Below are 17024 nucleotides of genomic sequence, written 5' to 3'. Positions count from 1 at the left end.
CTCTGCTGACGGCTCTGTAGCCGGGAAGAGAGGTTTCATTTGTTGAAGTTGAAGCGGATGTAGACGCGTTGATGTCTCATCGAACCTGTTGATTCGCTCTCGCGGCTTGTCGTCCTTCATGTGGATGCGGGTGTGAGCTTGTGTGAGGGTCGCACAGAGAGTGAGAGGCGGCGGGATACACCCTCGTAGGCACCTCCGCCTGAGCGAAAGGGAAGAGGCGCTAGAAGCTTTGTCGCGTTGTACGAGTTTGTGTTCTGAGCGTGACGTCGGCGCTAACGGCCGTATACCTCGCTGACTTTTTTTTCTCTTCAGCGGCGTCGGAGTGGTGGGGATGGTGGGCATCGTTAATGCCCATTGGGCGGCTCACCTGTCTTTATGTAAAATTATACAACGCACGGACGAGCTTTCCTCCTTAATGCTCGTCAGCCTTAACCGCAGTCACTGTGTTGAGTGTGCCAACGAAAAGTGAGGGCAGTGTCTTGGTGGAGTCGAACTACCATCGCCACGCGTCCCGATCTTTTTGTAACGGCAGAGGCGAACCCGGCAGAGCAGGAGAAAGTGATGAAAGAAAGAGAGGGGATGGCGCAGTGAGCAGGGGGGAGGGAGGGCTCTAGGAGAGGTGGCGCGACGAGGAGGAGACCACGAAAGGGGACCCCGGTGCCGCGTCACTGTACCGCGCGCCAGCGGTCTCTCTCTCTGGCGTTGATGCATTCGCCTCTTGCCTTTCGACTCAAGCAGAAGAAGACAGGCAGACTGCGGCGCGCAAGCTCCGGCCCTTCGCGCTCGTCTTCGTTGTCCCTGACGCTGCAAGGATTCATCTCGCGCTCCCCTTCTTCTTTTCGAAGTCGGTCTCTATTGTCAACGCCTCTGCTGTGGGCGAAAAAATGCGAACCGTTTTCTCCTTTTTTCTTTGCGTGCAATGACGCAAGTGCCTGCGGATTTTTTTTTATAGTTTTCAGCTCAGTTTTGTTTTCCTTTCGTCCCCCCTTCTCTTCTCCCTATGACGGAGCGTGTGCGTTATGAAGCGGCTTCGATCTTCGTGATTGGTAGATGTTCGGGCCCACAGTAAGCGTGCATCTTTCTCTCTCTCTTTTTTTGTCCTCTTACTCTCTCTTCGTCGTCTTTCAGAGAAGATGCCTTCTCTCTTTCTTCTTCCATATCCCTCACCCTGTGGGCGGCGAGCGCTGATGGAGGTGGCGATTGGGCTCTGGGATGAGTGACGCAGACACTTGTGTAAGCATGTATGTATGGACGGCTGCGGACGCACCAATACACGTACACGTACATGTTTTAATGTATATATATATATACATACATACATGTTAGTTCGTCTGCTTACCATATGTTTTCTCCCCTCGTTCCGATCGGCTTTCTTGCATTTTTTCGACGAATCGGCATAGCCGTGATGGCGTGGTCACCTCCGTTTGTGGCATCATCAAGGAGACCCGGTACTCTACCCACTCCGCTAAGTGTGTGTTCTGGGGGGGGTGAGGAGGGGGAGGCCAGCAGCCTGCAGCTTCTCCTCGGGTGCGCCCCAGCCAACTCGTTGGCGTCAGTGGAGAGGTGTGGGCTGCAGCTTCCTCGATGCGTCTCCTGATCGTGGTCACGACTGAGCAAGCTCACGACGAATCGCATTGATGATGTAGCAGTGCGGCACATCGCTTGACTGCTTCTGTTTCTGTGCTGCGCGTGACTCTGCAGCTTTGCCTGCGCGGCTAAGGATGCTGGCAAAAGGGTGCTGGAGGGCTCCAAAAAAAAATGTGTGCTGCCAGCCCGACTTGCAGATCTTCTCACAGCGCTGCAGAGGCAGGTAAGCTGCCGCTTTATGCGTATACACTGGTAGGCTCACCCATTGGTTGTGGGGATGGGGATGATGCTGCCGTTCTCAGAGCCGCGGAGGGTCGACGTGTAGCAGGGCGATCGTGGTCGTGGTGGTAAGCATTGACTTCGACATGACTCAGTGTATTTTCGTGTCAGCAGCTCTCCTCATTGCTGTCGCTGCCAACGGATCTGCTTTACCGCCTTGAGGGTGCCTTCGAGCAATGCGATCTCCTGCCTCCGGCACTTTCTTCTCGCATTACTTCCTCCCCCCTTTGTCCTGAGCTTTGTCCACTATTTTGCCATGGCTGGCCCTCCCTTCTCGTCTTGCGCTTATCTGTTTAGGGGATGTGCCGCTGCTCAGCTGTGTGCTTCGCGAGTATCGTTCCGCCTCTCGTGCGGAGGATAGGGCAGGGGGGCGCGAGTGTTCTTCGCCGCGGCATACGTTTACCCCTCTCTCCATTTTGCACTCGTGCCTCCTCCGCCCCTTTCCCCCTCCTTCAGACCGCTCCCCCTCCTTCCCAAAGAACGTGTTGGATTCGTTGGTGTATTTCTGCCCCCCTTGAGTGCTCCGTTCTCTTCTCATTGTTTTCTTCCAGAGTGCAGTGTGCATCGCCGTTGCTGATGCTGCGTCACCACCGCGCCACATTCGTCCGCCTTCCCTCTCCGTCTGGGCTGATGAGGGAATGGATGGTGCTCTCGCTTGCTCACATTTATGTGTTCCGTTCTGTCCTTTACATTTTTTTCGCGTCCCTCCCTTTTTTTCTGATTGCTTTCTTACGCATCGGAGCGTTTCTTTTTTGTTTTTTCTTTCTTCTTAAGGAGACGCCACGCTCTGAGGCTACGTCGTCCATCCTATTTGTAGAAGGTTGGAGCTCTCCTCTGCTGTTTCCTCCCCCCTCCCGCATACACAGAGGGACTGGAGACGGCTGCAGATGGCTTACGGGACTCGCTCATAGCTTGCTGGATATGTGCCTATGCCTTTGTGATTTCTCTATCGGTGCCTTTCCATCTCTCTCTCTTTCACTGTAGCTCAGTGGCTGCGGTGGGGATGTGTTTACATTCCGTTGACTTGTCGGCCGTTTCTAGCCTTCCTTGCATGGGATCGCTAGCCGCGAGCATGCGGGCGGAGAGCACTGCAAGTAGAAAAGGCCGGGGAGAAGAAGTGGAGCGAGAGCGAGCGAGCGAGAGAGAGACCGAAAAGGCGGATAGTCATTCTTCAAAGATGAAGAAAAGTTGCTTGCGTGCCTTTTTTGTGGGATGCTAGGGGCATCCCTGAGAGGTTTTACATATATATCTATCTATAGAGAGAGACGTATAGTACTCGCTGGTGCGAGGCGAAACTGTTTTTCTTTTTTTTTGCATGTGGGCCGTTTTGCGTGCTCGTATGTTTCTTGCGTAGTTCATGTCTCGAGTGCCGTTTCTTCCTGGCATCTCTGGTATGTCTTAATGTACTGCCGCCGCACCTACTCCCGTCTCTTTCTTTCGCCCATCGTTCCTTCGTTAAAGTCGTCTTGGATTCAGAGGATTGGTTTTCACTCTTCGCACAGTTTGTCGTGTGCGCTCCTGTTCCGCCTTCCCTCTCCCCTCCCCTCCTCCTTCCCTTTCCACACCCAGACACAGTTTCTGGTGTGTGTCTTTTACAAAGAAACACGAGAACGCCGGTCGTGTGGGTGACGCGTTCACCTGCTCCTCACCCTATTCCCCATCTCTACTCCTTATAGTCTTCTAAGTCTTTCACTTTATTCCCCCCCGCCTCCCACTCTGTGGTCGCCTGTTGCCCCCTCCCCCCGCTCACTCTCTTTTCCCACACTGTCGTACTCATTTCGTTCTCTCTCTCTCTTTCGACTTATTGTAATCTTTTTTTTTGCGTTTTGTTTCTGTTTGAACGCGTTGTCTTCGCATTCTGCGGTGTTGCGCCCGTTGCGTTATCACAGGCGTCTTTTTTGGGGGGCATGGGCGTGCGTGTTCGTTCCTCTCTGCGAGTGAGTCTGTGTCTCTCTTCTGTGTGCTCTGCTCGGCTTTCGCATACTTTTTCCTCTCTTGCCGTATGAGATGTGCGCCGTGGGGGTGTGGGCGCGACGAGCACACCGCGCAAGGTAGGCCTCGTAGCTATAGCTGTCGGTACCCGAGGGAGCACGCGATGGCGAAAGTGTCCACGTGCAGTTGTGGCAGGAATGCGAGCATGGAGGTGGACGGCGCGCGGGCTGCTAAGCGCGGTGGCAAGAAAAGCTGTGATGCGTTGCGTTTTTTCCTTTTTTTGGCAACAGTGCGCTGACACGCCCGAGGGAGGATGGGGAGGGGGTTAGGGGCAGACAGGGCTGCCTCACGTTGTCTGTGTCTTAGGCGGGAATGTCATGTCTGCTGCACAGCACGTCGTAGCGGCCAGGCAGGGCTGATGCACTGCGTGCTGCATGTGGGAGAGAACGAACTTTGCTTTTCTTTTTTCTTTTCTTCCTCTGCCACTGCGCACGGTTCCATGTTGATGCACTCTTGGCCAGCACTTCACACACACACACACAAACGCACGTACCTGTGAGCTGTGTTGCATGAGTGTCTCGTTCACCCCGCTCTCGCAAGGGAGTGTTAGGCTGCCGTTAGCCCCAGAGGCGAGAGTGACTCCTGCACGCGTCCGCGCAAGGCGGCACGCAAACAATAGCGCACTCGTGCGCCGACGCACCTGCGTACACGGAGGTGACGTTACGGAAGCGTCAGTGCGCCCCGCCCATCGATGCGGCGTGTAGGCGATCACCGCCCAAGACGATGCCGGTATTTTTTATTTTCGTTCCACTGTTTTAGTGATCACCTCGTGAACTCAAAGCGAGACAAGAGCGTTGCTGTGTTGTCCCCCTTCCCCCACCCCCTCTGCTGGTCCGCGTCTCTGCAGCGAGTACACTCTACTCGTGAGAGACCGGCGGTGTTGAAGGCAACAACGACGACCTGAAGAGCAGGCAGTGGACGTTCTTCCCTGCTGCCCGTGAGTCTGTTATGCCCCCAATGTGCACTTCAATTGCGATGCGCCCCTGAATAGCATCATCTCTCCTGTTGTGGATATTGATATCCATGTGCGATGCGCAGAAGCGGTGCGCGCTCTCTATCCTCCATCGACGCTCGTGAAGGTGTGGACATAGACGAGGACGCCGACAGGGGCACACTGGCGGGCGCACGCAACCTTGGGCTCGTATCGAGGCACCTCGACACACCGGGCTCACCACCCTGCCGCTATCGTGGCGTGGCTACCTGGCGTTTCTGACAGTGAAGTCCGAATGGAGCTGGAGCGTCCCCCAACGAGGCGCCCGCCGGGAGTGCCTACGCCGTCTACCTCATCTCATTCTTGCGTGCCTGCGGGGCCAGCGAGCCCGTTGCGGCTATTTGAAGCGAATCATGATGCGTTTGTACATGGTTCTCGAGTGGAAAATTCTTCGACGTCTCCCCACTTACTCCCTGCCTCAGCGGCAAAGGCTGTCCTCTCTCGGGAGTTGCAGAGCCGGCAAGAGGCAATAGACAGGCGAGAGGCAGCCCTCCAGTACTCGGAGCAGCTTTTTCAGGAAAGGGTCGCTATGTGGGAGACGCGGTGCCGGCTGTGGGAGGCTCAGTACGCAGAGCGACTGGCTGAACTAGATGCACGCGAGTCGTGCCTCGGGCAACCCAGCACGGGACCTTGCACATAGCTGAATGCCGTCGTGATCGCACGGGCAGGCATCCGCGGCATATTTCACTTGACGGTACCACCGTCGTGCGCGGCCCTTTTCTTCTTAACGTTTGTTCTCCTCGTCCTCTCCACGGCAACGGGGGCACTGCTCAACTTGTCAGGTCTGAGGGGGCTACTGCACCCATCCCATAGGGGAGCCGGGGGCAGCTCCCCTCCCTTTCCTGCCGATGCCGATCCTTTGCTGATGTCGAGAGGAGGGCTCATGCCCCTGTGGCGTGAAGTGGTTCGAGCGATTTGCCGCGGGGGATGTTGGTGACGAGGCCCCGGCTGGAGTCGCTGCAGAGGTATCAGCTACTACACGCCTGTTGGCGCTATCTCTGCGATGGCTGGGGCGTCGACGCAACATGAGTGGCTCTCACCTGCATCTCTCTGCGCACGTGTAGGGAGAAGCCTGTGCCACTCCACGAGAGAGACGCATCATCCGGCGACCAGCCTGGTGGAAAGAGCGGTTTCGTGGCGGCTGGCGAAGCGGAGACTGAGCAGAGTTCGAGGTCGAGCCTGTGCTTCCATGATCGAGTCGGCGCATGGCTGTACCGTGTGTATGTGTGTGTCCCGCTGGCTCGCAACCTGGCGGCGATGGGTCTGCGAGATGCCTGGGGAGGGGCCCTCGACTCGTGCGTTCTGTAAAGGAGAGGGGTAAACAGGTTGGACAAAATTTCCTTGCCCCTTCTCTCGTCTGCCGGTGCTGCTGTTTTGCCTGCTGCCGCGTCTATTCTGCAACGAGCCAGTCTAGCGTGCTGCATTAAAAGGCAGCCGCGCTGCCGACGTGGTTACCCACACCTCTACCCTATTAGGTTCGTGTGACGCTTTCTCACACGCCCCATTACACACACACACAAACACACACTACACATGCGCGCAGAGAGAGAGGGTAGGAGGGGAGGCGGGGGGCTCTCAGCAGCTCTGTTATTCGTTTTCCTGTTGGTATGACGCTCCCTTTGTCTTGTGACTCTGTGGCGGACGCACAGAAGAGAAAGGATCGAAGACGCCCAATTCCGGTGCGCGCTCTTCGTCGCCGAGGGTTTCGTTTCGCCTCCCACGCTGGTGCAGTGCTCTTTCCCAGCCCCCTTCCTACGCTGCACTCTGACACCTTTACCCGCCCCTGCCTCCTCCTGCCGCGTGTCGCATTGACGGCTCAGACGATACAGAAAGAGGCACCGGACCACCGAACTTGCCTCATGTACCCATGGAGGTTGCTTCAGCTTGCGAATCAAGCGGTGCGCCACCTTCGCATGTACGACCCCATTGACGCAAGCGTTGCCGTCGCTGCTCTTGGAGAGCTGAACTACGATTTGTCCCCATCCACGACGGCCTTCCTGGTGAGTCTCACCCCTGCCTTACCGCACTGCGACGCGACGCAGCTGACCCGCGTCCTTGTAGGGCTGTCCAGGCTGCGTGTGGCGCACTACATGCTCGTTTCCCACATTCTCAAATTGTTTCTCGCGGCCCTCACGCGGGACGGCGGCAGTGCAAAGGTCCCCACTTCGCCGGTGCACGCAGGGAGCTCACTACGGTGCGCTGCGGGTGACCAGCTGGCCAAGGTAGCGAGTATGGTGCGTGTTGTACAGGTGCATCATACCCAGCGAACGGTGCGTGCCTTTCTCGCCGCGGCGGAGAGGGCCCTGGCCCCGATCATGACCTCTGGCGGTGGCGCACACCCCACGTCGGCACAACATGGAAAGAGGGATGGAGGGGCCAGCAGCACCTCTCCCGCCTCGGCTCGTCAAATGGTGTTAGAGCTGCTCTTCATCCTCGAGGTGTATGTGAACGCGCGCGTGCGCGTGGCGGCGCCGCACACGCCGGCGTGGCTGCTACATATGATTTCCCGGGCTCCGTGGGCTTTTTTTTCCCTGTCTGAGCTGCTGCACGTGTACAGCCGACTCTTTCCAGCTGCCGCTGCCCACCGGCGAGTTGCGTGCGCTGCGGGCGTCTCTGCTGCGCGCCTCGTGCAGAACACGCTTACCGAGCACATCCTCGGCCGCGCACGTAGCACAAAATGGGTTGACCTGTGGAGCTGTCGACGAGCATCACCTGTGACAGGAGAGCAGGACGCTGAAGACGACGCGTGGCGTTGCAGCGGCGATTTTTCGAATGCGGCGCAGGTCGGGTGTTGCGTGTGGGAGGGGCTGCCTCCAGGGGAGCGGTACGCTCTACTTCGGTGTGTCGTCTGGCGACTTGCAAGCCAGCCGTTGACACAAGTGCGAGGTGCGGAGGCGAACGAGCTGGTGGGCCTTCTGACGCCTGCTCTATTTTGCCTACTGGCGGCAGAGTTCGGCGCTCAGATGCGTGGACCTGCACTGCGATGGTGGATGGGAGCTCTGCCGAGGTCGGCGATGGAAGGAGGCCGCATGGCGAACGCGGCGGCGAGTCGCGCGCGTTGCGAAGGCGCAGCTCGAGAAGCTGTTCAGCTGTGCATTGCCCTTCTACAGCTGCTTCATATCGAGCACGCCAAAGCAGACGAGGTGGCCAGCTCGTTGGGGTGCGCGGCGGCTGACTGTCTCGCCGATGATTCTGCCGGTAGTAGGCAAGTCTCGGAGGTGCTCGTGGCGGTGCAGCGGCTGGTCACTTGCCTGCACAGGGTTGCCTCTTTAGCTGGCGATGGCGCGGGGCACGAGGGAGAGTGGGAGCTGCTAACCCTGCTGCTTGACCTGCACGCTCCGTCTTCTAACCCAGCAGGTGCCTCGTTTGCTCACTGGCTGGAAGCGGCGCTGCAGCGGAGCGGCGATGCGTCGCATATGTGGCGGTGTCTCTTGACGGCACAGCGTGATGCGCGGGACGCGCTGATAAGACGATGGTGCAACTTTTGGGTCAATCGTAGAGGTGCGGTGGTATGTAAAAGCTCCATGGCAAAGAAGTGTCGATCGGACACCCTCGTCCGTGCAGACAGGGGGAACAGCGCGGCGCCTCTGTGTGTTGGACTCGGTGTGCACGAGTGGCGGTTGCACTGGTGCATCGCCCACCTGTTGGATGCATGGCTGCAACGCGCTCGCCAAAGTCGGCAACTGCACATATGTGCGACGTTGCCTCTGGCGCACCTCACTTCACGGTGGTTTCCCTTTCGGCAGATATGGCAAGGGATGCTTGCAGAAACCACGGCACATCTTCACGGTTCTGACTGGAGCGCAGCTACCAGAGGGTCGCCTTACCCCGCCATGGTCTTGGAAACAGATCTTCTTGTCATCATGGCGGACTCGCTCGACCCGCGCCGGAGGGCGCGGGAACGCAGTGGCGAGGCGCAGATGCTGCCTTCTCTGATTTCCTTGGCCGATGCCATCAGCGACTCCGCACTGCCAGATGCCCTTTGCACTGCGCTGGAGGTGGCGCAAGCGCACGACACCGACAGGCCTAGACAAACCCTCCCCTGCCATGCGGAAGCAGAGACACAGCGAGAGCGGTGGCGGCGCCGTGTGTGGTGGTCGGAGAAGGCCTCTGCTTCCGGCACTTCCATGTCGCTGCAAGCTGCGCAGATGCTGCTCCTTTGCGCGTTATTTCACCCAAGTACGATCAACAACACCTGCATCCCTGCCGATTCCTCCTCCCCGTGCAGGTTGCCGGCGCGTTGGCCATACCAGATTCTGGCAGTGAGTCTGCGCACTTCTGCCTCGCCCCAGCGCCCCAGTGCAGCCTCCCACGAGCCGCGAGAGAGCCGTGAGCGCGAGTGGGGTGCGGACGGCTCGCAATGGGAAATGCAGGGCGACGGTGAGACTGGCGCTGAGTACCACGCGCCCGGGGCACTGACGCTGTTCGCCAGGGCCAACCTAACCGAGCCGCTACCGATACCAGCAATCAGCGAGCCGCTTCCGACGAAGGTTTCTCTCTTTACGTGTGCCAAAGGACTCACAAACGCGCTTATGTGCAGCATCGAGGCTCTTGTCGCGTGGCAGTGGCGTTCTGGCATGTTGGCGCTGGACACGCTGCGAGGCAGAGACGATGGTGTGAGTGCCTTGCCGCCTGACCTCTCTGGCGCGACAGCGACGCTCTACCGCATATGGTACCGCGACGACACACCGGTGATTCTCGCAGGAGGTGCCTTCTTAGCAGTCAAGCCGTTGGGGGACCCCAACCGAGGCGGCACCACCGGCGAATCTGCTGACGAGCCGCCTGGACAGCCCTCCGCACGAGACACGGGCGTGCTCGTGACGCTGTGCGAGATGGTCGCGCTACTGACAAGGGCAGCAGTGCCGCTTAACGCGAGCGGCGCATCCCTTTTTGCGCCGTCACCTGCGTTTTCTTCAGACTGTGTGCCAGCTTTCAAGGGCGGTGTAGCGTCGTCCTCCCTCTGTGGACCTCTACCCCCGTTTCAGCCTCCTATGGCAGCAGAGGCCCTCTACGCTGAGCTGTGTCTTCGCTTTTGGGAGCATTGTCGGCGGCTGGCTGACGTTCTTGCTCGGTGCGCGGTGTCGAAGCCTGGCTCGCGTGGCGACGAAGAGGCGCCTGCCTGCATCAAAGGGGCAGAGGCTCTGGCGATCGCTGGCGCCGTGGCGTGGCGCCGCTTCAGCCGCCACTTCAGCAACGCATCACCGTCGGCGAAGCCATCTTGCAGCGCACATGGACTCACGGCTGCCCAGAACCAGGCAACGAAGCTGCTCCTGCCGCTGATTTGGCGTAGCGCGCATTGCTGCACCGTAGAGTCGAGTCCGGCGACATCACAGATGAGCAAGTGCCGTCTGCCGATTCGAGGAGTCCTGTCAGATTTATGGCGCCTGCAGCTCTTTACGAGCCACATCGGCGGTCAGCTACCCCTTCCCGCCAAATGTGAACCAGCACAGGAGCGTCTCTGGTGGTGCCTGCAAGCGGCGTTGTCTGGCGCTATTCCAGCGGGGCAGCAGAGGCTGGTGGGTGCGGAGCCGTCTGAGCCGTTGGAAGACCAAGCAGCATTGGAGCTGGCGGTGAGTGAGTTGAGGGCGAGCCTCTGCCAGCGGCACTGGCTCGACTCTACAGCACAAGGCACGCAGCGTCCATTTAGTTTTCTACGCGACGCCATCCTCTCAATGGGCGCAGACCATGGCGCAACTCCGGCGGTGGGCGGTGAGGGAGAGAGTTCAATGACTTCTCCCATGGCGGTCTACGTGCAGCGGCTTCTCCCCTGTCACCCATTTGTGCTTGCCGGTCCCAGAGGCATGCAGGTGCATCTTCTTTGCGGCGTGCAACTTGTCGTCTTGACATGGATGCACGTCCTCCTCCTCGAATGCATCGCCATGTATCACCCGCGGCTCTTTTCGGCTCCGTGCACGCAACAGCTCATCTGGGTGCGGTCGCGCCTCAGAACGTGCAAGCAGGAGCTCTACCTTGGGCCACTATCCTCAGCATCTCTTCAAAGCGAAGGCGCTGCACCCTCGACGGCGCGGTGCACGGGAGCAGAGGAGAGTCTTCACAGCCTACTTGTCATGTGCCTCACGCGAGAGCTCGATGCGGCTGTATCTGAGCTGATGTCCTGCTTGAGGGATCCCTGCATCCCTGCTTAGTGAAGCCGACGAAGCCCCCCATCTTCCGTTTTGCCCCTCGTCTCTCGAGCTCTACGCCGCTGTGACTTTCGCAGGACGGCCTCCTGTCCGCTTCGAGGGCCGCGTGAGAAGCGGCGCCCCTATCTTGTCCTCTTGTCAGGGTCGTTGGAGTGGACGCGCATCGCTTGCTGTCTCATCGAGAGAGCGGGGGGGGAGCAGAGAAACAAGAATGGGGTGGCAGGTTTTTCACTGCCGCGATGACACATATGCGGGCATTCACCATAGCTCCTCTATCCTTTCCTTTGCGTGTGCGTGTGTGTGTGTGTGGGCTCCTGCTGCCCTCCACGTTTCCGCATCTTTCACGGTCTCCCCTCCACTCCTCTCCTCTCCCCCCTCCATCCTCGCTCCCACGTCTTTGTCCTCCGGCCTTTGTGGTGTGGGTGCGCGGAGATGTTGATGGGGAAAGCGGGCGAGAGAGGGCATTGGCTGCTGCTGCTGCTGCTCCATGGAGCACATCTTTTTATCGTTTCGCCATCACGACGAGAGAAAACAGAAGGGCTAAACGATGCCCACAGGCACCGCCATTACCGCGACCGCTCTGACTCGCGTAGGCGTGCTCCCTTCCGACGAGAGCGTGGACCTCCCCGCTGTCCCTTCTCCCGACCATACCCGTCCGTCCCTACATTTCACGGGCTTCTTCACCGCCGGGCGTCTCTATCGTGGCACTCGGCGGTGGCATGGCCCAGCGGTGCTGTGGGTCTGCGCATCTCCTCTGCCGCTGCTATGCGCCTTTGCCTTGTCTCAGACGCTCTGCTTGTTGGTCTTCACTCTCCTTCCCCTTTACCTTCTCCCTTTCGCCCGCACGCTGACGACGCCCTCTCTTCTCTCTCCCCCGGTGTCTATGCCCTCCTCCTCCAACCTCCCCCAACCCCCTCGACTGCCCGCGTCTCTTGCCCGCTACGTCTTGGTGGTGTGCACGGTTCAGAAGCCCTCTTCTGCTTTTTCATTTTAGACTTCCGCAGCACCTGTTCTTTGCTTCAGATCATACGCCTCTGGCTCATAGAGGATTGCACAGGACGGGGGGGTCAACATCCTTTTTTTTTTGTTCTGGCAACGCTGAGCTTTGCGCTTCTTACCGTTCTTTTCTCATACCTCTCCTACGCGACGACTGAGAGTCAGCGCCCGCACGTGTCTGTCTGTCTGTTTGTGTGCACGTCTGTGTGGGTTTGTGTCGCACTGCGTGCGAGCCTGATTCGCACCTGCCTCGTGTTGGCATGCAGGCGGGCCACACTTTGTCGGTCATTGCTCAAGTCTTCTCGTCCTTTCCTGTCTCTCTCTCTCTCTGTATTTTTCTGTGAGATCCAATACGCCTTTTCCAACGCTGGGAAAAATTTTTTTGCCCTTTTTTTTTTGCGCTTCCTTTCCTCCCGGCGAACGTCACCATTTCGTTTGCCACAGCCACTCCGGGAGAAGCCGTGAACATGAGTGCAGAGAGGGCGCACAAACACACCCGTGCCACGGCCGTATATCTTAGAGAGTGCACACACACGTACACATCACGTTAGCCATTGCCTTCCGCCTGCCCCCTTTTTTCTCTTGTCTCCATCCGCGTCGCCTTCGGCGCCAGGGCGCCCTCTGCCCTCTTTAGCGGTCATGGGCCGATCTCACTTATCCCCGCAAGGAACCACTACGGAGGTGGCGATGGGCTCCTCGCCTCTCGTGACGCAACCTGCCAGAAGCAGCCTAGATATCTGGCCAGAGGCGGCGCCGGAGGACACCGGCAAAGGGTGGGCGCATCACAGGGAGAGTGTGGCGACGCCGCGCGATCAGCTGCTCTACCTCCAAGCCCTGTATCCCTACGCACTTCATGACCAGCTCCTTGCTGTCATTGGCAACGCTGACGGCGCAGACGAGGCAGCGAACCGCGCCTACGAGGCGCTGAACCCCGACTATGCCGGCTTCCCCTACCTCAAAGAGCAGCACGACCTTTCCACCAACGCAAAGCTACCGAGTACCCAACGGGCGACCGCGTTTGTGGGCTTGAAGGAGTCTCTGCAGGAGCGGGCTGCGAACGCCTTCCGGGCTGGGGGCTTCGGCAATCTCTCGCAGCTGCAGGAGTATGAGGAGACGGTGGGGCTTTTCATTGTGGACACATCAGATTGGGACCGCGCGACGCTGCTGCCCCCAGCCGACTTGGGGGAGATGATGTTCAAGGATCTACCTTTACGCGAGGAGCCGACCACTTACGAGACAGTCGTGACTACGATCGATTGTGATAGCGATAACGGCAGTGAGCGTAAACGAGACGGCCGATGGTGGGCACCCAGCAGCTCGCTCGCCATGCCTAGCGGCTCGAACGGGTTCGCAGACCGGCGGTCGCGCAGCATACTGCGCGCCGCTGACAACGCCGCGTCCACACCGCAAGCGGCAGGGAAGCCCTGCAAAGGCTCTTGGGCACAGTTACGTGATGCCGCCGATGAGCGACTGACAGGTCCACGCGACGGCGACGGTGACGGTAATCCCACTGCCGGTGTTGTGTATCTCCAGAGCAACGACCCACCATGCGCAGCGCCGATTATAGCGTGGGCTCCAGAGGCAATCCGTGTGGAGCCAGCAGAGGCGAGACGGGAGCGCGAAGGAGCTCTGCGCGTGTTTGACGAAGCAGCGTTCTTTAGAGACCCGCTGCTGCAGGTGGAGACCCCGCCTTCGCATTGGGCTCGGGCGCATGTGAACATGTCTCCGCTCGATCTTGCCATCACATCGTCGTCTACGGCGGTCGGCGAAGTCCACGTCCCTGCAGTCAGCGTCCCCGCTGGTGCCCAGTCGAGTGACACTGCTGCTTTAGCAGCCCCGCAGTGTATCGATACGCTCTTCAACGAAAAGAGTGAAGACCACGAGCCGTTTGAATCGTGCGGCACGCCAATCCCTCAACTTGGCGACCGCAACGGCCTGGGCAGTGGAAGCACTGAAGAGCGCTTTAGCGCAGAGGGGCTGCCCGCGCCGAGCTCTTACCGCCGCACAAGCAGCTGCTTGCCAGCAGCGTTTGTGGGCGCACAGGTCGGCGCGAGCGTGAGCACGGGCGGCGGCACCACCGACAGAACACAGCGGATCTTGGGTGAGGACGACGCTGTGTCCTCGACCGGTGCACTGAAGGCGCGGTCCAGCATGCGCGATGCGGCCTGCAAGGCGCTGAGGGCACGCAAGCCGCACCCTCTCACAACATCGGTAATGGTGAGACAGCGCATGCTGAGTCTGAGTCCCGTCGGCAACGTAATTTTTCGCGAGACCTCTCTGCACGCCCGTGAGCTGTTGCCGCAGCATATAAAGGTTAGCAGCAAACGCCCCGGCGAGGAGACAAGTACGTTTTCTATCAGCGCCTCGCAGCATCAGCAGGCGGGGGCTGCGCTGGACAGCTGGCAGGATATACCAGCCGACGAGGGCGATACAGCTGGGAGGGATGTGGGCGAGCGACGCGGCGAGTGTCCATTCAACGCAGGAACGGTTCACATTCCTGCCGCGCACGATGGGTGCTCGAGCCTAGACCCCGCTGCCTTCCTGGACGCTGAGGAAGAGCGCTGGGAGACGGTTGTGACGATGCTGGCTCCATATGAGCGGGTATTCGGCTGTAAGTTGCGTTGCGAGCTTGTGCAGTGCATCTACAATGAGTGCCCCAAACTGCGTGCCAACGTGACACTCATTCTAACGCGACTGCTGCGCGTCGTCAGGAAGGCTCTGTGTGGCAAAGAGCTGGCGGAAGGCATGACAGAGGAGCCGCTCGAGGTGCCCTTCTTTGGTCCGATACTGCTCTCCACCTCCCCTATCAAGCTCACCGACCTTAGCTTTCGTGAGGAGAAGTGCTCCATTGAATTTTGCGAAGGGGGGTCACGACTGAAGGTGAAGCTAGATCTAAAGCTTCTGTCGGTGGCGCCGATTCAGTTTGCCTACATAAGCGAGGCGGCCGCCGCCCGCCAAGCGCGCTTGGCGCGGCAATGGCAGCGCGGAATGCCGGTGTCTAGCTCGCGTGAGGCGGCGTGGGCTCTGCGTCGCAAGCAACCAGAGCAGTACACCGAGGGCGTGACGCGCGGCACCGCTACTATCAAGGCTGCTAATGTCCGTGTGAAGGGCTTGGTGTACGTGTGGCTCATGGCCTCTGGCAGAACGCATATCGCCTTCCAAAAGACGACCGTTTCTGTGGGCTCCTTTCGGGCGTCGACGTCAGTGACGAAGTTGAACATCTTGTGCACCCTAGGCGCGCCAATTCTTCGGCTGATGGTGCAACGCGGCATCCAAGATGTGCTTCAAAGGGTGCACACGATATGACGCGTGCGTGTACGAGGGTGTCTGTGTGCCTCCGATGAAAGGGGTAGTCGGTCCTGCCGACTACTCTTGCCATTTTCGGTGCTTACTTTGGAGGTGCGCATGAAGAGAAGGTGCCGCGAAGCGTCACGTGTACTCCCCGCCCTCTTACAGAGCACCACACAGGGAGGCATACGCACGGCCACGGGGAGCAGACGGGGGTGCGTGGGTGGCCACATACTGACGGGCAGGTTGTGAAGAGGAGCATCTGTCGCTCATCTCACCTCACCGATGCCGTCGGCGGTAGGCCGAAAAGGCGGAGAAGTTGTGATGCACTGAGGCGACTCATCAAAGGGCACTTTGAAGGCGTGCACAAAGGGACGAAGGAAAGTGTACAACAGCACTGCTCAGTGAATCCGCCGCCCCTGTGCCTTTGCTAAGTGGAATTCTTTCGCTGCCTTTTTTTTTCGCCCGCTGTTCTGTTTGAGTCGCATCTTATATTTTATGGACGGCCGTTTGAGTGCCACCCTGACCGCGCCGCCCCCACCAAACACGGCCGTGTGGGGACCCGCGGACACCACTGCTCGGCAACCGCAGCATGGCGGGCGACGAAGCAAAGAAGAAAAAAAATCAGCAGAAAAGACAACTGTTCAGCATCTTTGCAGAAAAGAAAAAGACGATGGCCGATGGCGGTTCTCGCGTACCAGCTATATATTTTGAATCCGGCCTATGCATGACCTCGACGCATGCCCTCCGGCTCGCTGTCTCCGTACGCCGAATCTCTATCTCGTGCGACACTCCATGCCGTCTGTGCTCAGCGACTGCGCTCCCTCTCGCCTAACTTCCTCACTCTCTGTGGCGAAGCGTCGAATGCCATCGCGGGTGTCGGCCTTCCGCCGTATTACTGTATCGCTCTCCACGGCTCTCGTACTCGTCCGGTGACCAGCATCACTGCCACCAGCGTCGGGCGCATCTCACTCGGGAGAGGGTGGCGCAACACTGCAAGGCAGTAACAAGGCCCCGCCAGGCAACTCGCACCCGTCAAAGGCGTCACGGCTGAGTTGGCCGCCCCGGCGCGTGACGGACCATCAGTCCGACCGCAGAAAGTGTGTGTGCGCATGCCGTATTGGAGAGCAAGCCTTCCAGCAGGGAGTGGCAGAGAGAGGATCAAGCAGCGATTTCTTTTTGTTTTTCTGTGAGGTGGTGTCTATCCACTCTACACGCAACGGACATGTCACCCTTCACGGCGCTGTGACACCGGCAAATAACCGCTCGCGCGCCGCGTCACCCCCGTGTCGTACCGCCGTCATCGGCGAAATTGCGTGATAGCTCATCCGCGGGGTTCACCTGGCCGGCGATGTAAAAGAACACCACCTGCACGCGCTCGGTAAAGTAGAGGCCGTCGTGTACGCGTACAGGCGGTTCAGGCAGTACCCTCTGCCGATGCCGCCGAAGCCGTTGTGCTTCCGCTGCGCCCGCACAATCGCAAAGTGGTCCGTGACCACCGCCATGCGCATGATCGGGCCCCTTCTCGCGACCAGCCCGTGCGCCATCAGGTACTGCAGGCACAGCATCGCGGCCCGTGGCTCCGCGTGCGCCGAGTGCTTGGCGGTGAAGTATTCGTCGTTCGGCAGCGGGTCCGGCACCCGCGTGCGTGGCGAGCCTTCGCCGACGCGACCTTTCGGGTGCAAGTCCGTGGCCCACCTCTGCTGCAGGGCGTCGGTGGTGCCGTTCGCGTACCGCACCACCGCTCC

The 17024-nt window shown here is 59.3% G+C and overlaps 3 protein-coding genes across 3 annotated transcripts; all 3 read left to right on the top strand.

Annotated features, from left to right (window-relative positions):
- Nucleotides 1–5084: 5084 nt before the first annotated feature.
- Nucleotides 5085–5489, top strand: LSCM1_03443 (uncharacterized protein; the record flags this gene model as incomplete). The annotated part of the gene is made up of 1 exon (XM_067320985.1): nt 5085–5489. One exon carries the CDS (start codon nt 5085–5087, stop codon nt 5487–5489), a length of 405 nt encoding a protein of 134 aa, XP_067177595.1.
- A 967-nt stretch (nt 5490–6456) lies between these two features.
- LSCM1_03442 (uncharacterized protein) lies at nt 6457–10995 on the top strand (the record flags this gene model as incomplete). The annotated part of the gene is made up of 1 exon (XM_067320984.1): nt 6457–10995. The coding sequence occupies one exon, from the start codon at nt 6457–6459 to the stop codon at nt 10993–10995; it is 4539 nt and encodes a 1512-aa protein (XP_067177594.1).
- A 1632-nt stretch (nt 10996–12627) lies between these two features.
- LSCM1_03441 (uncharacterized protein) lies at nt 12628–15294 on the top strand (the record flags this gene model as incomplete). Its single annotated transcript, XM_067320983.1, has 1 exon — nt 12628–15294. The coding sequence occupies one exon, from the start codon at nt 12628–12630 to the stop codon at nt 15292–15294; it is 2667 nt and encodes an 888-aa protein (XP_067177593.1).
- Between the last annotated feature and the right edge of the window lie 1730 nt (nt 15295–17024).

The sequence above is a fragment of the Leishmania martiniquensis genome, chromosome 27, assembly GCF_017916325.1.
Source record: "Leishmania martiniquensis isolate LSCM1 chromosome 27, whole genome shotgun sequence".
Taxonomy (NCBI): Eukaryota; Euglenozoa; class Kinetoplastea; order Trypanosomatida; family Trypanosomatidae; genus Leishmania; species Leishmania martiniquensis.
This window is presented reverse-complemented; position numbering and strand designations above follow the sequence as displayed.